The 21693-nt window shown below is 33.9% G+C and overlaps 4 protein-coding genes across 6 annotated transcripts; 2 read left to right on the top strand and 2 right to left on the bottom strand.

The window, feature by feature from the left end:
• The first annotated feature begins 397 nt into the window (after positions 1-397).
• LOC105974249 (protein ABA DEFICIENT 4, chloroplastic) lies at positions 398-2421 on the top strand. The gene is made up of 6 exons (XM_012999321.2): positions 398-760; positions 1179-1368; positions 1489-1589; positions 1714-1842; positions 1965-2053; positions 2160-2421. The coding sequence occupies exons 1-6, from the start codon at positions 722-724 to the stop codon at positions 2284-2286; spliced, it is 675 nt and encodes a 224-aa protein (XP_012854775.1). The 5' UTR covers positions 398-721; the 3' UTR covers positions 2287-2421.
• Positions 2422-2524: 103 nt separating this feature from the next.
• Positions 2525-7406, bottom strand: LOC105974232 (zinc transporter). 2 transcript variants are annotated; one of them, XM_012999310.2, is made up of 11 exons: positions 7184-7406; positions 6297-6489; positions 6099-6184; positions 5723-5804; positions 4971-5049; positions 4720-4850; positions 4545-4631; positions 4255-4358; positions 3338-3468; positions 2984-3125; positions 2525-2801 (listed from the first exon to the last, which is right to left on the bottom strand). In XM_012999310.2, the coding sequence occupies exons 1-10, from the start codon at positions 7240-7242 to the stop codon at positions 3013-3015; spliced, it is 1065 nt and encodes a 354-aa protein (XP_012854764.1). In that variant the 5' UTR covers positions 7243-7406; the 3' UTR covers positions 2525-2801; positions 2984-3012. The 2 variants fall into 2 exon arrangements, with proteins under 2 accessions (XP_012854764.1, XP_012854756.1); XM_012999302.2 differs by having other exon boundaries at positions 2525-2798.
• Positions 7407-14845: 7439 nt separating this feature from the next.
• Positions 14846-16572, top strand: LOC105976053 (small ribosomal subunit protein eS7-like). The gene is made up of 6 exons (XM_088821712.1): positions 14846-14912; positions 15412-15497; positions 15606-15679; positions 15772-15895; positions 15975-16157; positions 16260-16572. Exons 2-6 carry the CDS (start codon positions 15423-15425, stop codon positions 16377-16379), a joined length of 576 nt encoding a protein of 191 aa, XP_088677838.1. The 5' UTR covers positions 14846-14912; positions 15412-15422; the 3' UTR covers positions 16380-16572.
• Positions 16573-16807: 235 nt separating this feature from the next.
• On the bottom strand, positions 16808-19714 carry LOC105974199 (mannose-6-phosphate isomerase 1). 2 transcript variants are annotated; one of them, XM_012999267.2, is made up of 5 exons: positions 19256-19714; positions 18950-19117; positions 17886-18098; positions 17538-17798; positions 16808-17329 (listed from the first exon to the last, which is right to left on the bottom strand). In XM_012999267.2, exons 1-5 carry the CDS (start codon positions 19598-19600, stop codon positions 16997-16999), a joined length of 1320 nt encoding a protein of 439 aa, XP_012854721.2. In that variant the 5' UTR covers positions 19601-19714; the 3' UTR covers positions 16808-16996. The 2 variants fall into 2 exon arrangements, with proteins under 2 accessions (XP_012854721.2, XP_012854729.2); XM_012999275.2 differs by having other exon boundaries at positions 17538-17795; positions 19256-19693.
• Positions 19715-21693: the final 1979 nt, after the last annotated feature.

Here is a 21693-nt window from a genome sequence, read left to right as displayed (position 1 = left end):
CGTGGACTATACTTTCTGGTTGTCTTGATTTTTTTTTTAAAAAAATTATTTATTTTCTGTTTTCTAATAATTATTTAAATTGAGAGGTGTGATGTTTTTGTAATTTCAGAGCTTAGACCGAACGGTGTTAAGGGCAAATGTGTGACAACTAACAGCGAACGGTGTTAAGGATAAAGTAATACAAAGTCGAAGTAGTGGTGAGCTGGTGCTGGCATGTGCGCCACGTGGACAATCCGACATGGCTGCACAAGATAGTGTGAGAAAGCCATGTGAAAGCAATATGGAGGTAGGTTTATCATCAAAATGAAAACGTGGAAGAAGACGACACCGTTTTCACCCGATAACCTTGCCTCTTCAGATTTTCGCTAAAACTTCAATCAATATATATATATATATATGTAGATACAACACACCGACACCTAGAAACATGCTCTGTGTTTCTTTATTAACACAGAACACACTTAACACTGTTACACACATGGTCTTTAAATGGAAGACCCAATCAAACTTGTCTTATTTCACTCTGTCATAATTAATATTAATTGTTTCTTCACATGATATAAATTAGTTATATTAATAATGTCAGTTTTTTTTGTTCAGTTGAATGAAGCAACTGCAAATTCTGCTTTCTTCTTCTAGAAATACATTTTCTGGGGCCTCTCTCCCTCTCTCTCTCTCTCTCTCTCTCTCTCTCTCTCTCTCTCTCTCTCTATAGTTTTGAATGGCGTTATCTTCTTGCTTTTCCAGCTCTCAACTCAAGGTATGGCTGTCGTTTCATTTCTCTCTCCCACTATTATTAAGGATAATAATATGCATTGTCTAAATTCTTGCTTCCATTTTCTTATGATTTATGTTTTTTTTAATTACAAATTGGTCCCTAATGGAATTTGATGCATATATATGCTGCTGCTCTATATTTCATCATTTGGGCTTCTTTTTTTTTCATTTTAAAAAACCGAAACCGAAACCAAAACTGAACCCTTTTTCACTGTTCTTGAATTTAGGTATTTTATTTATTAGTATTTAGGCATTTTGTTTTAGAATACTCGAACCCGAGATTTTTAGTTTTCGATGTCGTTTTAGAGGTACTGCATTTCACTAGCTAGTTTCGTCCACTCGAGATTCTGTACTTCTTGAAAGTTCTAAATTCTTTTAACAGTTTTAGAATGTGCTTGTAGATTGACCAATGCCCCAGATTACCCTCTAGAAACTCGTGTAAACAAATTAGTCGAAGAAGATGTGCATTTTCTCTTACAAAAATGAACGCTGAACTATTTGGCCAACCATTCGTAGTACCAAGAACCATGGGAAGAACGAGTCTTGGAAGAAATAAAATTTGCAGGAGAAGATCAGCGGTATATGCTTCATGTAATGGTTTTCGTTATACTTCAAACCCAATTTCGTGATTTTCCTCGATTTTGTTTGTTAAATGCCTACTTATGTCGATGAATTGATAGAAATCGAAGTTTTGTTTACGGTTCGTTGCAGGGGTGGGAACTTCTCAGATCGCGAGTAGTGCTTTCACTTTGGGAACGATAGCTGTTCTTCCATTCTACACTTCCATGGTTGTTGCTCCTCGAGCCGAGTTTGTAAGCATCTCTCATTGTTTTTTTAGACTCAATTTATGTTGTTTTTCCTTATCGGTATGTAAATTTCTCATTGTCTAAAATAATGGTTTAAAAATTAAGTTGGTTTCTATTTATTGATACGCAGACGAAGAAATTAGTGGCGAGTAGTATACCGTATATCGTTCTTGGTGTACTATACGGTTATCTACTTTACCTGTCGTGGACACCCGAGACGATTCGTCTCATGTTTGCAAGTAAATACTGGTTACCGGAGGTTTGTTTTTCCTTTTTCTTTTCTACTTAAATAGAGTATCCGATTTCGATAATGTTCCGTAATTAAGACTTCTTGAAAATATTTGATGAAAATGCATCGTGAATTTTACGCATGTGGTTCAGCTACCGGGTATAGCTAAGATGTTCTCCGCCGAGATGACATTGGCTTCTGCTTGGATTCATTTGTTAGCTGTGGATCTATTTGCTGCAAGGTTCTCTCTCTCTCTCTCTCTCTCTCTCTCTCTCTCTCTACAAAACACACACAAAAACACACACTGAGAGTGATGAAGAATTGCTTTTTTTTGAAATTAAACACAGGCAGGTATATTTAGAGGGGATCAAGGACAACATAGAGACTAGACATTCAGTTTCACTTTGCCTGCTGTTCTGTCCAATTGGGATTCTTGCTCATTTCATTACAAAGGCTACAACTACAAGCAGTTAAATCAATTCATTTAGACTAAAAACGACTACTTGTTCTCTACTGTAACAACCACTGCTTTTCCCCTACAATCCTTTTTGTATTTCAATCTTTAAGACCATAGGAAGTTTAAACTATTTTACATACACGAGTTCTGCATTCGAATTGTACAAAACAAACTTCGCCTGCCCATGAACTCGATCTTAATCAGAGCAACACAACTTCCAAAAAAAAATTGATAAACGAGAGAGAACACAAAAGGTATAAAAAGAAAGGAATTATCAAAAGGAGAGAAAAAAATTGCAGTTTCAACGTTGGTATAAAAATAATGGTTGTGAAATTGGAAAGACCAAGAATGGAGGGGCATGATATGTACATTAACCGATATTCGGGGCCAAATACCTAAATATTCTCATCTTTCTTAATGAGCTCAAAAGTTTGCCGATGTTCCTAATCCGATTTTGCCCGGTCTGAAAAAATTGGCTTGTGGCCGCTCTTACTATAACCTTGTAGAGTGCTTGTTCATCTTGGATCTACTGCTGATTTTAAGGATTCATAGAATGCCATGTCAGAAATGCTCAATATGCAAGAAAATAAAAGAAACTTCACTTTCTTGCTCTTCACTATAGAGCAGTGTCTCAAAGGACAAACTCCTATGTGTATAATTATCGTGATTGCTACTATATAACGAAAAAAAAATATGTTGGGATCATTGACTTACATCAAAAGCACGAAGAGCAGACCTTGCTTTTATGTTGGAAGGTCTGACATCTGAACTCGGTCGTCGTGAAATCCATCGGATGTATCTGAACTTCGCAGAGTATCTTTTCTGTTACGGTCCAAAGAAGTTGCTTCGTGTATGCCTGAAAATAAGACATGCAATAGGAAAAATGACACATGATAATTACAGTAATCATGGACTTACTACATTGGCTAATCCCACTCTTATAAACTAATTATAAACCAATTACAGTAATCATGAACCTGGTTTTACCCGTGTAATTAAATCATCACATAAGGCCGTATCTTCATTAGCAAAAGAAAAATAAATTGAAAGAAAATCTGCAATTCATACCAAAGCCCAAAATGGCTGCACAAAGTAAAAACCCGAGCAGGGAAAAGTCCATTTTGTACACAATCTCCATGATAATGACGCAGCCACCAGCAACCAGTAAATGCCTTTGAGATGAAAACACCATATGCAATCTGCAAATAAATACTTAATATCAATACGTCATGCACCGGTGCAGATTGGCGATTACAGTATCTCATATTTTCATTCAATAAAAAAATATATATATAACACGTCAAGGTATAAGTAACTGCAAATGCTACCAGTTGTGCTGATATACAATGCCTATATTCACTAAAAATATAGAAGAATGTGACTAAAAAACGACAACGAGAGATGTAAGTAATCACTTGTTAAAATAATTTTGTTAACCTTTGTTTTTCTAGAGGGGCATCGAAAAGGATTGAGAACATCAGCAGATGTAATGGAAAAGGACCAGCAGACGTAATTTCATAAAACAACAAGAACGTGTCTATATTTTAGATATGCATGATGCTAAATATCTTCACACCTCAAGTGAAGCAAGAAACCTAATATTGTATACAACCTCACTGCATGGATGATAGTAGTCATCCATGCAGGTGTAATTGTAAGTTCATCAACATGTAATCAGTGTGCCATTAGTCATAAAGTAATATTAGATTGTTTTTTTTCCCTTTTCTTTTGGGGTTCTGCAGTTAATAGTCTTCATACCATCTTCCGGGTATATCCTGGGACTCGTAAACGAAAGGCGTAACCCCCAGAGATTAATCTAGCAAAATTTGCACCAGATTATTTTGGAGGAAAACAAAAGGAATAGAAGGCAATGAGAATGATTAATCCCAGAGAAGGTCGATTATGCATTTAGTGTTGATAAACCAGATTACATTCATTAAATAAAAAATTAAATGAAAGTCCATTTTAAGGACACAGTGGATTACCTCTCCTCTGCTATACTGTCCACATAAAATATCAAGATAATTCCGAACAGGACGAAACTTGAAAAGGCCCAAGCAGAAAATGGCAATTCTACACTGGTCGAACCCTGAATTTTTTTACACGAAAAAGTAGCAAATCAAAGATGGGTTTAAGACCAAGCCATGGTTGTATCACATGGGAAAATGGAGGAGTTAAGAGATAAAAGGAAACAAATGATTAAAACAAGTAATACGAAGAATAACATGTATTTATTCAATTACAATTAAAAAACAAGCCAGAAAATCAAACTCACAATGATCATGTCCCACATGGCAACGGGGAACAGAAAGCAGGTAGCAGAAGCAATGCTTATCGCATTAAGCCGCCTTTTAAGTTGATTCTGGAATAATAGAATAAGACAGTTAAATGTCAAATCTAGTTTCTCTTTTCTAGGTTTGCAGTTTTACCGTAAATAAAACTGTGAATACCTTAAGAGAGACACGTCTTGATATCACTCTTCTTAACGCAGATAAAATTCCAGCTAAGAGTGGAATTAACATATCTTTAACTTCTAAAACTTCTTCCGGCTGAACCTCTGCATCTTGACTGTCACTAAATGGTATTTTTCAGTTAAGTTCATCATTAACTGGGTCAAAATTGTAATTACAGAAGAACGTATTATTGTGAGAGCTAAACATAACTTTACAAAATTAAGAGTAGCTCAATTTGGAAAGGATATAAAAAGGAAATCCCGTGGCGAATGCCCATCCTTGAGACAGGAAGTAGAATGATGCCAACATTGCCAAGAGACCACCTACCTGACAAACAAGAAGGAATTTCTAACGAGTTAAAATAGCCGGCCAAGTAAACAGATTGAGCAACACTTTTCCCAAAAAAATATATGGTACGCCACATTTCTTGATTCCGACAGCAGTCGGCCTATGGTAAATATTAATGGTAAGCTGGTGGTATTAATTTAACATTTTAACCACGCTATTGAAGTCTGTTTAGCATGTATTTTAACTGACACTTCAACATGCATCCATAAGGAAGTCCCTACACTTCATATATGTCAAGTTGTCAATGCAATTGAAAAGTACTCCCTCCTTCCCTCAATAGTTGTCACTTTTGTTAGTTGCACACATATTAAGAAACTCAATAAATATGCATAGATAGTAGCAAAAAGTATAGTAAATCACTAAAATGCCCATGCCATTAATTGATTTTAAAATAATTATATTTCAATTAATTATGAGTGAGAAAGGGCAAAATTGAAAAAATTGCAATTAATTATTCATTGGAATAGTGAAATGACAAATAATTTGAAATATGAAAAATTGGCCAAAGTGACAAATATTAAGGGAAGGAGGGAGTAATAACCTAGCAATTGAAAATAAGATACAAATAATGTCATGTGTATCTCCTACTGAATTTTTGAGTTTTTAGTGAAATCGGGTAAAACATGGAAATATACATATGTCGAAAAAGTACCTTTTTCCAAACATTGCCTCTCCTGTACACGACTGCGGATAACACTCCAAGAACAGCACCAGAGTACTCGGCCAATATGATCCTGACATTAAAATCACTAAGTTCTTCAGTGGCAGTCTTTAAACTCATTTAAATCTTGCATACGTTGTGACTTCAGAGAAATCATTTAACTATATTAAGGTGGTCATGCCCCATTGTGCTCAGTTGTTGGCATACAGAAAATCCAGACTTCGAAGTTCACTTAAACTAGATATAATTGCAAGTTAGATGACAAATTATTTTCAAGTATCTCCTGTATTCATCTTCTTTCGGTAGTGATAGAAGCAGAAGAAACGCATTCAAACAACTGTAAATGAATTTGAATTTAAAAGTTCACCTGAGAGGACCGCAAGTTTTAAGCCCCTTTCCCCACAGGATGAAGTATAGGGCTGTTATACCCCCGTTTATCACAGAAGGCACTACCTACACAAAGGATAAGATGATACACCATGTAAGCAAAAATATTCACGTCAAATTTCTCTCATGTTCGAACAAGCAAGGAGAGAAATAGCGAAAAATAACGCTCCGTAATGACCTGATTAGTAGAAAGAGGCCTGCCCTTCCAAGGTCTTTGCAAAAGTAAAAATATAATAGATGATGGAACAAGACAGCTGAAGATAAACAAAACAACCGAAGCCCCCGTTTGAGACAAATAGCGATGCACAGAGTAGACCGACCAAATTCTCATGAGGTTACCGATAAAATGAATGACCTGCAATGGGGTTTGCCTGCGTCCAAACCACAATCCGATTAATCAAATGAGAAACATGAAAAGGATCGACACAGTTCCCATTTAAATATATTTTCACACCCCCATTATCAGAAATGACTCTAGAACAGAATCCAACTCTGGTGGGTACCGTATCTCGAAAAAACTAGTCTTTTATTAAAACAAGAACCCTAAAAACTGAACCAAAATTGTTCTCGAGTTCTTTAGCGACGACGTTCTAAACCCTAATACACACTCTAAACTTGATTTTATAACCAAATAGTCCTTCTTATAACAAAATGCAGTCTCTCAAATCCATGTACATGCAATTGATATAACTGTAGCTACCTAAATCAACCAGTAGTGATATTTGTGTGTTTCATACAGTAGGAAACTCAGTCAGTGAGAATAAATTTCCCACAACCCGCAAAACTAAGAACTGTGAAATTTCAATCAACTCACAAAAAATAAGCTACTACAAATGAAGAATGCGGATGATTTAATTAGCAAAATTATCAACGAATAATCACTAATTAGCGCAGGAGACTCAGTCAGTGAGAATAAATTTCCACCAACCCGAAAACTAAGAACCGAGGAATTTTCAATCAACTCGCCAAAAATTAAATTAAGCTACTACAAATGAAGAATGAGGATGATTAATTATCAACGAATAATCATTAATTAGCGCACAAGACTTGTTGCAATCGGCTCACCTGAAAGTAGGGGGGCGAGAAAGGCCCCGATTTTCGGAGATTTGATTTGGGGACATCATCTTTTCAGATTTCTCCTTCAATTTATGAGCAGGGATGAAGCTAATGGAATTGGAAACTGGTTTGATTCATAAATATTGGGTGGGAAAAACAAAAGGATCAATGGCGGAAATGTGTTCTTTTGTTTGCTGCGATGGAGTAGAACTGCACGAACCGGAGTTGAATTTCAAGAAAATTCGGCCGATTTCAGATTTTGTGGATCGGGTCGGGTCGGGTCGGGTCGGGCCTTGTTGGGCTTCGGTTTTAACTTTTAACACCGGCTGTAGACTTGTTGGGCTGAATCCGGTTGGGCCAATTAGAAAAGAGCTTGGAAACTTTTTTTTTTTTTTTCACCCCTAATTGATGAATCTCCAACTAACCACATGGACGTAATGCGTAAATCTCCATTCTCGTGCAATAATAAACCACGTATGAGGTTTAAACCACACTAAACATAAGACATGTGTGACAAACCGCTGAGAAGAGTTGGACGGTTTTGAGGCGGAATATACTTCTCGTACCGAGGAGTCTACGAGCAAAATACTTGGGTTCTATGTCATGCTCATGAGGCCAGGACCACTCTTGATGCCAGTGGCGAGTCCAGGAATTCGGTACATGGGGCTTCAATTTTCAGAGGTTCGAGGGCAGCGCCCCCGAGATTTTTTGGATTTTGGGTGGGCTAATTAATAAAATTTGGGCTTTTTTGTATTAATTTAAATTTTGGGTAGGCTAATTAATAAAATATGGGGCTTCTTTTGCATTAATTGAAATTTTGGGTGGGCTAGTTAATAAAATTTGGGTGGGGTAAATAGAAATATGATATAATATAGGGGGAAAATTAAAAAAATGAGGGTGGGCTTGAGGCCACCCTTGCCCAAGGGTGGACTCGCCCCTGCTTGATGCCTCATTTTCTCATATATCTAAGACTCGAGAACTCCAACTCAAGGACGAGCTTCAACTAATGCAGCGAGGCTCAAAATTCGTGGCTGAGTTATCTCGACTTTGTAAAGGCATTTGTGATCATCTACCAGCTATTGGTCGTCCTACTGGCAAACATGGATAAAGTTCATTGGTTCTTGAGAGCTTAGGGACTTGACTACAAGTTTTTCTCTACAACCATTCTTTCTCAAATCCCGTTACCTTCTTTTGCAGATACCTTCTTTTGCAGATATTTTTCTTTTGTAGATATTATTCCGAAAGCCACGAGTCATGGGATTTTTGAACGGTGATATCGCAAGTCGCAACATCCCTCAACATTGGTGTTCTACGCTTAATAGATTCCTCATCTAGGCCAAAGCATTCCAAGAAAACTGGGAAAGGTAAATATGTCAATAAAATATTAAATGACTTTTATTAAATTGAGAGAATAAGAATGCGCTGCTATCAAAGGTAATTTGAACTAAGGGCAGAAAATTTTTCATTATATTAAACATATTTATTATTATTTGTAATACACGGTGCCCTCTCTCAAAATGTAGAGTAAATAACTTCTACTGACATATTGTCCACGAGAATCTAGGAGAGTTTTGGTGAAACATCAGCGAGTTTCTTAGATTTTTGTAAAATTCTCTTCGCTTCCTTTCATTTAAGCCGACAACGGTTGAGTAGATCGTAAGCCGACAGCGGGTTGAGTAGATCGTTTTTTTTACTTTGGTCAAGAACTGTAGATTGTAATTTTGTTTTTAGTCTTTAAGTTGCGAAATTTATAATTGAGCAAAAGTGTTAGAATGATATTTATACTCTACCGAGTAAATGACTAATGAAAAAGGCCAAGAAATTATTAGTCCATTTTGGAGCTGATATCTTATTTGAGAGCATGAAATTCGGTTTTGATGATTGTAGAAAAACTTAGATCCCGGGATTTGGTTGATATTGCAACCATAAGTCCTCTTCATGTATTAGTTGTGGTGTTTTAGTTTTTTTATATTAGTTGTCTTGTTGTCTTAGAATTGTGGAGCATAAAGTGGAATTTGTGGATAAGACAACACAACTAATTCAAATGCTTTTATATTGCACAAATGCTTACATTGTTGGGTGAATTCATAAGTGACATTTTATTTCTATTTATACTAATTCACATCCTAATGAATGAGGGTGATTGATTTAATTTTATGGTTGAGAGTCACTCTATTGAGTTCTCCATGGATATTCTACACATATTTTCTCGACTTCATATATTTTTACAAGATTCATTAGTACAAGATTTTTTTTCATCTATAAGTAGGATGACAATTGGGTCACCTGAACAGAGTTTTGGTAACATAAAACTTAAATATTATCGAACTTCACGGTTACAAGTTCAAACTCATATACTTTTAATTTGATAATCGTAGGTTCAAAATTGACTCATCTATATTTTGACTTTATTTTTATATCGGGCTCAAATTAAGCTAATGACACTAATCTATTTTAGTTATCGGAGAATTCGAAATTACTGAAACACATGTGAATGGATTAAAATTTTAGATAATATCGAAAATAAAACATCAACATATAGAGATTATGATAAAATCCATTAAAATTTCAAATATGTGTAAGATAGCATAACTTGTATGAAAAATGATACGTGGAAATTCTAATATACTCCTAAGTATGAGAAATGTGTGAACTTTGAAATGATTTAAATCAATGAAAAACATAAATATTTATTATGTTAGAAAAAATCGAATCGTTTTTTTTTTAAATAAATTTTAAAATAGTTTCTATAGATAAGGGCAAGCTCAAATTTCTCACTCATTGATAAATGCTTTTGTCAGCTAAGTGTTATTTCTATAAAAAATAATATTAAATAAATTTGTTGAGTTTTGATTTAATAAATTTAAAGGATATATGTTGGGCATTTTATGGTCCATTTTGCAATTTCTAGAGAGTTAAAATTAAAAAACATGTTTGAATAGCATATGTTTAAATATTTTTGTTACTTTTCTAATTAATTATATGATGGTTGCGGCTATATGCAATACTAATTCCACTTGTACAAGATCAAATTAAAGAAAGATTTAAAAAGATTCCATTTTATTAAGATGAAATGACAAATATACCCATAAAATAAATTGACTTTTATTTGCTCATGCAAGACCAAATAACAAATAATAAAAAAATATGAAACAACTAAATTTCGACATTAAGGTGTTGAATATATGTCCATAAATTCGACACCTTAATGTCTAAAGTTAGTAAATTTTGGACTAATTTGCTAACAGTTGAATTTCGACATTAAGGTGTCGATTTCGTACTCCAAAATCGACATCTCAAGGTCGATTTTTACCTATAAAATCCGACATGTACATGTCGAAATATGAAACAACTAAATTTCGACATTAAGGTGTCGAATATATGTCCATAAATTCGACACCTTAATGTCGAAATTTAGTATATTTGGACTAATTTACTAACAATTAAATTTCGACACTAAGGTGTCGATTTTGTACTAAAAAATCGGTATCTCAATGTCGATTTTTGCCTTAAAATTCGACATGTACATGTCAACTGCGTCTGCGCGGAATTGTTTTTGGAAAAACGATATTCTAGCCAAAAAAACACATGAATGCATAATTTCTTGGATTATTCCACCGTAGATTCTTCTATTTTGATGTCTTATGACTCCATACTTGCCATCTTTGTAAGATTTGTTGAGTTTTGATGATTTTGAATGTTTAGGTTTTGTGGGTTTATAAATGAGGAAGAAGAAAGGTTTTGATGGAGAAGATGAGAGTTGGTCTTGTAATTTTATGATAGGGGTTTTTTTGTTTTTGAGTTTTTTGTATTGCACATTTGGAATTTTCTATTTTTTAATTATCGTATTTATACATTGAAAATTTTAATTTGGTCTTGCACAAGTAAAATTAGTCTTGCATATAGCCGCAGCCTTATATGATTTATTGATCAACTGCTAATTGATTGTTGATTATAATATTAATTTTGAATATATTTGTACGAAATATACAGAAACCCCCCAAGTTCCCTTATCCCCATTTTCCGGACGCATCATTTCCCCATTTTTCCGTATCGTCGTTTCCGTGTTCGTGTTACGCAGGATTTCACATTTTAGTACAAGAATAAATAGGTATATTACATGAGTTGGAATTATTTTTATGGGAGCCTTTAAGATACCCTCTAGATCTTTTCTTTTTGTGGAACCAAACTCATCATATTATTTTTCCTTGGAACAAACCCTCTTCATTTTACATATTTCAGAATTGCACTTATAATTTTCAATTGACATGAGTTACCTCAACGAAAAAGCATTTGCAGATGCTAATGTATATATATGCAAGTATTGATCGAGATTTCGAAGAAAGTTTCAGATTTGGCTTTATATCGCCAAAGAAAACAAGTTGAGCAAAGTCGAATGTTAATCAATTAAACAATTTCTAGCAGAAATATATTGTAGCTAACTACATTATAGTGGACATGTAGTCGACTATATTGTAGTGAACTATATAATCCGCTACATTGTAGTGGATCACGTGTAAGTCAACTATTTTTGTAGTACATTGTAGTGGACTATCGCGTGTAATTTTTTTCAAACAATACAACCGCATATCTAGCCATTTATACAATTTTACGTTACATATCGACAGCTATAAAATTGAAAACAATCTTAGTACGTAAGTGGATTAATAGCAAAATGAATTCGCCTATGTATTACAATTAGGGTAAATTATGTGCACCTCTGAGGTAAGACTGTATAACTTACCAACCCCTTGTAGTATTGGTAATTAAAATTACTTCCGCCACCGAAAGAAAAAAAGTAAACAAAAAAAGAATCGGATATCATCTAATGTTTCGTCAGCTAATCAATGCTCCAACCACCCAACAACCTAAAAAAAAAAGACAAAAGGAAAAAAGATCGGATATTAATAACTATTGTTGATTAGTCACTAGTTGAAGCTCTGAAGACCCACAATAAAAAAAAATAATAATAAAAAAATAATAATAATAATAATATTAATAAAAAAAATAAAAACAAGCCCTAATTATGTATGAAAAGGGTAAAAATGTAAAATCTAAACAACCAAGTACAATTGGGCTTCTCATATGGGCTAGGCCCATTTGAACGGGCCGCGAATCAATTAATTTGGATGTGTTATAAAAATCTGCCAACATTAGGGTTTATACGTTTTGCAACATCAGTACTCTCTCTCACAGTAGAAATGGGTATATTTTAATTCTTATCCAACATTCGATAATTTTGATTGTTTCTGCCTTGTTGATGTGAAGGGATCTCAAATAGGATTATATTCTTCTGTTGCACTTCAATTTCTGATCTTCAGTTTTAATCAATTATTTCATTTCGAGAAAATTTATGTATGATGAGCTATTTTTTCGTGATTTTTGCTTTTAATCAGTGAGAAAATTATGGGTTTGTTGGTTGGAATCAACACAAAATGGAAAAAATTAATGTGTGTATAATGTGTATTTACTTCTGCGAATGAATTAGCTGCATTTAAACATGTACACATCAATCAACTATGTCTTATATATATATATATATATATATATATATATATATATATATATATATATATATTGATTTTTTTTTTTATTTGCAGCATTTCAAGATGTACACCGCCGCCCAGAAGATTCACAAGGACCTGAATGCTGCCCACTCATTTCTATTTATACTAATTCACATCCTAATGAATGAATGAGGGTGATTAATTTAATTTTATGGTAGAGAGTGACTCTCTAGAGTTTTCCATGAATATTCTACACATTTTTTTCCGATTTCATATATTTTTAAAGGATTCATAATATAACTAGGGGTAAATAGCACTTAACCCCCTTGTAGTTTGGATATTTTGCACATGACTCCTTTATGGTATGAATTTAGGCACATAACTCCCTTGTGGTTTTGATATTTTGCACATGACCCCCTTATGATATGAAATTAGGCACATAACTCCCTTGTGGTTTTGAAATTTTGCACATGACCCCCTTATGGTATGAAATTAGCACATAACCCCCTTGAATAGAAAACTGGTAAAGACTAAATTAACCCTATCAAATCAAAAATTCGTGTTTTAATTTAAAAGTAATTATTCTATAAAATGAAAAGTTTAATGTATTTTTTTGTAAAATGAGAAATATAATATATTATTGTGTTTTTTTCTATTTTACCGCACATATTTTTTTTTGTAAATTTAATTTTCATTTCAACTTTAGAGAAATATTTTTTTTAGATTTTTCCAAAAAAATAAAAAAATAAAGACTTTGTTTCTTAAAAAAATTAATGTTCGATAACAGCTATAATATAATATATTATATAGAACATAATAATATAATAATCATAATTAATGATAATGTTAAAGATTTTCAAATTGATTTTTAAAATCGAATAAATTGTCAATCGTACAGTAACTAGTATTATATACCTTTTGTGTTGTAAAATTAAAAAAAAAAACACAATAATATATTATATTTCACATTTTACAAAAATGTACATTAAGCTTTTTATTTTATAGAATAATTATTTTTAAATTAAAACAAGAATTTTGACTTGGTAGGGGTACTTTAGTCTTTTACAGTTTTCTATTCAAGGGATTATGTGCTAATTTCATACAATAAGGGGGTTATGTGCAAAATTTCAACACTACAAGGGGGTTATGTGCCTAATTTCATACCATAAGGGGTTCATGTACAAAATGTCGAAACCACAAGGGGGTTATGTGCCTAAATTCATACCATAAGGGGGTCATGTGCAAAATAAATATTCCATAAATTTTGCACATAACCCCCTTATTGTATGAAATTAGCACATAATCCCTTGAATAGAAAACTGTAAAAGACTAAAGTACCCCTACCAAGTCAAAATTTCTTGTTTAAATTTAGAGATAATTATTCTATAAAATGAAAAGCTTCATGTACTTTTTTTGTAAACCGATAAATATATTATATTATTGTGTTTTTCTTTTTAAATTTTACAACACAAAAGGTATATAATACTAGGTATTGTACGATTGACAATTTATTCAATTTTAGAAATGAATTTGAAAATCTCATATGCTACAAATCAAGTATAAAAAGATTAAACTCGGTATATTATTATGAATTATTAATTTATTTGTTCAATTATAATTAGGTAAAATAATTCAACTTATTTCAATGTTTTAATATTATTATTTACTATTTTCTATATAATATATTATATTATGTTGTTATCGTAATTTTTTAAGAAACAAAGCCTTTATTCTTATGGGTAAATTTAGTCTATTTCAGTTTTCTATTCAAGGGGGTTATGTGGCTAATTTCATACCATAAGGGGATCATGTGCAAAATGTCAAAACCACAAGGGGCTTATTTGCCTAATTTCATACCATAAGGGGGTCATGTGCAAAATGTCAAAACCACAAGGGGTTTATTTACCTAATTTCATACTATAAGGAGGTCATGTGCAACATGTCGAAACCACAAGGGGGTTAAATGTTATTTACCCTAAATGTATCTATAAACTAAAGAACCAAGTACAATTGGGCTTTTATGCTCTCAAAAAAAAAAAAAAAGTACAATTGGGCTTTTATTTGAACCTTCTCATATGGGTTAGGCCCATTTGAACGGGCCCGTGAATCTATTAATTTTGTTCGAATATAAAATGTCCCAAACACTAGGGTTCATACAGCCGTTCTTTTTTTTTTTTGTGATTCATTCCTGCCTGCGGTTTCTCGTTTCACTTCATTTTGCTGCTGCAAAAGGTACGCTCTCTGAGAGAAAATGGGTTTATTTTAATTCTCCCATATGTCGTTAAACTTAGCCTAAATTCGATTTTTTTCCGAAGAAATTTTCAACCACAGTACTCTGAATTGTTTCGCCGCTAGCGCATTGTTCATTGTTAAACCTGTTGATGTTAAGAGATGCGGATCTATTGTACTAGATAGTGATTATATTCTTCTGTTGCACTTCAATTTTTGATCTTCAGTTTTAATCAGTAGTTTCATTTCAATAAATTTATGTATGATTTAACTATTTTTATAGTGATGTTTTTTTTATTAGTGAGAAAATTATATGTGTCTGTTGTTTATACTCGATAAATTAATAAATTTTTCTGGTCCCAACTCGCTGTGAACATGCTAAATTATGAACTTTGATAGTTCAATATTTCGCTAAATTAATAGAATTTCTCTAATACCGACTCTATTAATTTATTAATTTATGGAGGTTTAACTGTGTATTGATTTATTTTTTTCATTTGCAGCATTTCAAGATGTATACCGCCGCACAAAAGATTCACAAGGACCTGAATGCTGAGCCCACTGAATTTGAGGAGAATGTTGCCCAGGTATATATATATACCGAATCTAATTTAATTAATGGGATTAACTTGTTTTTGTGCTGCAGTAATTCTGTATAATTACATAAATATGTTTTTTTCTGTATTTGTTTTTAGGCTCTGTTTGATTTGGAAAACACAAATCAAGAAATCAAGAGTGATCTGAAAGACCTCTACATCAACTCTGCGTTGTAAGCCGTCGTCGCAATTTTTTTATGTTTTCCGCATGCGCTTTCGTAGCACGATAGATAATGATCTATTTCGGTTTCGATTTTTTGGGCAGGCAAATTGATGTTTCTGGAAGCAAGAAGGCTGTTGTGATCCATGTTCCTTACAGATTAAGGAAATCTTTCCGCAAGATTCACCTCAGGCTTGTGAGGGAGCTCGAGAAGAAGTTCAGCGGAAAGGTAAATAACTACAGAACATAATAATTACAGAAATTCTATCGAGAAGTGCCGTTTATTTTTTGAATACGGGAATATGTAGGAAGTTGTTGTGATTGCCACAAGAAGGATCGTGCGACCACCGAAGAAGGGCTCTGCTGCTCAAAGGCCTCGATCTCGCACACTTACTGCCGTGCATGATGCCATGCTCGAAGATATTGTTTATCCTGCTGAGATTGTTGGCAAAAGAATCCGATACAGACTTGATGGAACAAAGATTATGAAGGTAAACGAATTGCTTTATTGTTTTGCCGTTGTATTTTTTGTCTGTACTTTATAATCCTGTATGCATGTTTATGGGACTAATGTTAATTTTGTCTGAATCCAGATTTTCTTGGACCCAAAGGCAAAGAACGATACCGAGAATAAGCTGGAGACTTTTTCTGGGGTATACAGGAAGCTTTCAGGGAAAGATGTCGTCTTTGAATTTCCGATAACTGAGGCTTGAAGAACTCTTTAACGCTTCTAGATTTATTTTTAGTGCTCGTATTTGTTAAAAGATTCACTTTTTTTATATTATGAGCTGTCTGAAGTTTTGACTCTGGAGAAATCTAGATGTATGCTCATTTTTGTTGAGAAATGTTGGAACAAACTGGTTATCTTTTGTTGAAATTCAAATTATTTATCTTTTCTTTATTTTATACTATTTTTTGCAGAAATTTTCTTTGCTGAGATTGCACATAGTTTGAATTGTTGTAACACGATTTTGTGTTTTCAGCGAAAGTCGAAATTTTCCAAATGCTTTGTTGAAAATCTTATTTCGGAGCTTCCAACATTCGACTATGTAATTTTGAAAATTGCCTTAAGGTTTTGATAGTGCTGTAAGAATTGAAGAAATCAAGACATAGTTCCATTTATAAAATGTATGAAAACTACTTGATAAAAATCGAGCACCGAAACTTTATTTCTTTATTCGACTGTGTATCCCCATTTTGCCACACTTGTATGTATATACATATCCTTATTCCTCTTATGTGACTAGTGCATATATTTATTTATTTATATTTGGGGTGCTAATATTACATCGAAAGGCAGCAATACGCAAGGCTCCCATTATTACTGCTTTCAGTACGTCTTCGAAGTATCCGAATCCTCCAAGAACCTACTATTCACTCCAGCTCTGAACAAATTCAAACCCGATATAGTTTCTACCGTGATCTCGGAATTTGCAGGCGTGAACAGCACATCACCTTCCCTAACCAACTCCTTACAAGAAACCACACCCATTGTTCCCTCACCAGATGTGACCACGAAGACAGAAGGACCGTTAACTGCAGGAAAAATGGTAGACGCTTCTTCCGGAAGATTACATCGATCGACCTCAAATTCATCAAATGGAGGGATATATTTCACCGTATAAGGGTTCGAAGGAACTCCATTAAGTATCTCTGGAAAACCCTGCAAAAGAAAGAAAGCAAATTGAGACAAAGGGATTAGCCGATTAGGTATCAAGATTCAAGAGAGCTAAAGTTTGCATGGTCGCTTCTGCCAATTGTTAGTCCTAATATTATTTTTTTGGGGAATATAATATTTGAAGGTAATCGAGAATTTCAAAGCCTCGTCCCGTTTCCAAGATATGACAAGGGTATCAAGATCCAGTCATCACCTGTTTGTATGTGAGCATCGAGCAGAGAGTTTGTACATCCCGATGCTTCGGAGTAAGTCCAGCTCGTACAACGTTGTCTGAAGTTGCCATGCACTCGATACATTCACCGTGTATATAAGCATGAGGTTCGTTTGCTCCCAAGTACAAAGCTTCACCCGGATTCAGTTTCACATAGTTAAATAAAAACGCTGCTATAACTCCAATGTCTCCAGGGTATTGCCTCTCGAGCCTCAAAACCAGCTCCTCCTTCTCTGTTAGCTTCTGCATGAAAAAGACGACATTAATCGAACATACGAAACGTGAATGAGAAACAAATATGAAAAAAAAATGTATAATTCTCACATTTACCTCTCGTTTCGAATTCAATCGCCTTATCAACTTTGGAATTATTTCGGATATTACAGAGTTGCTAACTGAGATGAGGTCAGTAAACAGAGATTTGAAGACCTCTTTCAGTTTCTTTTCCCCATCATTTTCGGTTATTTGCAACACTTGGTCTGCACGTGAACTCCCGACTATTTCAACGATCTCGGGTACACTTTGAATAACAGACTTGAGTTCCTAAAAGATTAAAGAGAAAACATTTAAATAAATGCTTTTAAATTTTCCAAAATTACAATGAAGTCCACATTTAAATATAGCTTCAAAACCACTTATTACTCCCATATTCGGAACAGCTTGTACTCTTTTAATTTATCTTCTCGTTTCTAATTTCTGTTTTCAATTCAGCATCTAGAAACATCATCAATGACGACCCTATGAGGCATGAAAATAATTTTACAGATAAAGACTCTAAAATGAATTGGTTTAACTGACATCATTGATTGACGATGTAAAATTTTATACGTCTATTCAAGAACGGAATCCAACACGTGAAACTTTTGTCGTGATCGGCGAATAAGTAACCGAAAGACGTCACGCGGTATGGAAGGAGAAAAAATCCATCCGCACCGACTGCTCATTTTTCTCCGTATTTTCATCAAAGCATTAAAATAAATCATGATCATAAAACAATTTCATACATCAGAATTCTCATCTTCCAGACAAGTCTTCAACAAATTTTATTACAGATTTTTTTTTCGACACACAATATATACAAACACACGATAAAATCAACGATCATCCATATCGGGAAATCTTCAAGAGATTCAAAATTGCAGGTTCTTCAAACACATTTTTTCCAAAAAAAGAAAAAAAAACCGAAAAAATTAACGAGATGAAAAGGTACCTAGACTACCTCAAAACCAATAAACATAATATATACAAACACGCGATAAAATCAACGATCAGCCATATCGGGAAATCTTCAAGAGATTCAAAATTGCAGGTTCTTCGAACACATTTTTCGAAACAAAAAAGAAACCGAAAAAATTAACGAAATAATTAGCGAGATGGAAAGGTAATAAGACTACCTCAAGACCAATAAACCCGCACAAAGCCTCGAATTCCGTGAGCGCCAACGCCATCTCCGGCTTGTGGTTATCGTCTTTATAAACCCCAGGCTGTTGCTTGTGCAGAATCACCGCCAATTCCTTATCTGGATGGGCCTGTATCGAAAGCGCCTTCGCCACAGAAAGTACCTTAAAAAAAAAACAGCATGTAATTTTTATTTTTTTTTTGGTATCTTAAATTCATCAATCATTTCAATAAATTCGCAGAAATTTTTTACGAACAATTCAAAAAAAAAATTAAGGACGAAGATTATCGATTGTTGTTACCTTAAAGAGGAAGGGGAGATTGGGGCCCCATTTTTCCAAAACCCTATCCCCAAGCACAGCAGGGTTTCGGTCAATCCAATCCTTCAAACTCACTGAGTTGGATTTTTCGCGCTTGAAGCCGTTGTCTCTCCTCTCGTCCAAATCGCCGTTTGGTACGGCGGCGTAGGAGGGGCCTGAGTCGTGAGTCCCCATCCAGAACTCGGCGTAGGGGGAATCGGCGTCCACCTCGGCGCGGCTGTTGTTGGCGTAGAGGCGCGAGACGGAGGATTTTTCCCCAACCTTGCCCCAGTCGTAGTTTTTGACGGCGCACTTCAGTTTGACGAGTCCTGGTTTGTCAGCCCCCATCGGAATCGAATTCAGATATCACAGAGAAGAAGATGAAGATGATGAAGAGTAGAAGAGGAAAAGAGAGTTTGAGTCCATTGGAAAAAGAGAGCGGAGTTGGCCTTTTGAAGGCAACGATTGAGAGGGAAATTGCTAGAGAGAGAAAGAAGAGAGAGAGAGAGAGAGAGAGAGAGAGAAAGACGACGGAAGACGAATATACTGTTTTGACGTTAACGTTAAAAATTTTGACTTTCCATTTTATGATTTTTCAATCTAATTTTTGTTTTGGAAAATAATTATTAATTCCAAAGTTATCAAACTTTTTTTATGAAAATTACATTTTACAATATCAGATTTATTGTATATCTTATATATAGTGTGTATTAAGAACAGATTTTCTAATTTCCTTTGATTCGATTCAATTTTTTTTATTCCGTAAATTTTCGCTTCCGAAAAATGTCAATTAAGATCCATGCGGTGGATTTATGTCCTACGTGTCAATGAGGTGTCAACGGTGGGTAATTATGGTGGATAATGGTTAACGGTAACGGTGGGCAATGACTCGGTGAGTCGGTGACTCGGTGGGGTTAGTCAGTCAAGAATTACTGTAACGGCGTTTGACAGTTTCGGGTCTACATTTCTAGGCAATGTCAGCGTGGTCCCCCCCGTAAGCAACTTGTGGATTGATATTAATTTGGCTCCATTTTTTTTTTATTATTTGGTCCTCGATGGTTATTTCTGTTGGCATTTTGGTACTTTTATATATTTTCATTAAATGTTTTATTTTAATTTTTATTTGCAACAAAGGGTCTTATGTGTGCTACATGAAATACATGCTAGTTTTACACAAGAGATGTACAATTACACAGTCGAATAAATTAGAATTATCTATTTATTATAAATGTTACATTTTACAAATTGTGACTGATTGTTGTTTTTAGAAAAAAAAAATATTAAGTATTTCTTATTAAAAAATTATAGTTAAATAAGTAATTAAAGTATAAAAAAAATGATATTTTTATAAGTTACCCTAATAATAAATAATTCGTCATAATTCATAAACGTTGGTAGAAAAATATCATCCATATTGATCATACCAAGGTGTCATAAATTTCAATATCGCACCTTCAATTTATTATTGTATTATCCTGCATGTTGTGAACCTTCTTTAATTTTATAACAAATTTTATAATAAAAAATAATAATAATAATAATAATAATAATAATAATAATAATAATAATAATAATAATAATTGATTCCTTCCATACAGCCGCCTTCTAGCAGAGATATATAATTCTTAGATTTATATAATATTTCTTCACTAAATTATTCTCGAATCTTTATGTAAGTCGTTACGGAACCATGCGTGTTAATAAATTAATCAAGCAGAGCAAATTTAAATAATAATTTCTAATTTTTTTCGTAGGTGTAATTATATAAGGCTGTCAATCGGGCCATGTATGTTGAGTTTGGGTTGACTCAATCTCACACGCCATGGAAACAAGTTCATTACTCATATCTAGGACCGGCAATTGAGCCGGGCCTACCCGAAGCCCGATAGCTCGGCCCGATTTTATTTGAGCCGAGCCTCATTAATTGTGAGCCGGGCCGAGTTTGAGCCGTTTTATTAAGCCCGATTAAATTATGAGCCGAGTCTGAGCTTACCATGGCTCGACCCGAATAAAGCCCGACTATATATATATATATATATATATATATATTTGTTGTCCTTTTTTTTATTTTAGGTCTCAAGATTTTCGAAAAGAGTTAAGGACATTTAGAATTGCTTCTAGTTATTTTATTTTATGATTTGTTTTTTTCATTTTGGCCTCAGATGCATTTTTTAGTATAATTAATTAAGGATTAAATATTTGCAATATTAAGCTTTATTTGTTTTAATGAACAGACTATGATTTTTTATTTATTTATTTATTTTTTAAGCTTATTTTGATTTTCAATGAATAGTCTAGATTTTTCGCTTAGACTGCGAAGTTTTTTTTTTGTTTTTCTTTAATATGTCGACTGCAAAGTTGTAAAATATGTAATTTGTTTATTGCTCGATATAAGCCCGATATAAACCCGAAGCCCGAAAAAATGCGTGAGCCGAGTTTGA

This window comes from Erythranthe guttata, chromosome 8 (assembly GCF_056151865.1).
Source record: "Erythranthe guttata isolate IM_541 chromosome 8, IM_541, whole genome shotgun sequence".
Taxonomy (NCBI): domain Eukaryota; kingdom Viridiplantae; phylum Streptophyta; class Magnoliopsida; order Lamiales; family Phrymaceae; genus Erythranthe; species Erythranthe guttata.
This window is presented reverse-complemented; position numbering and strand designations above follow the sequence as displayed.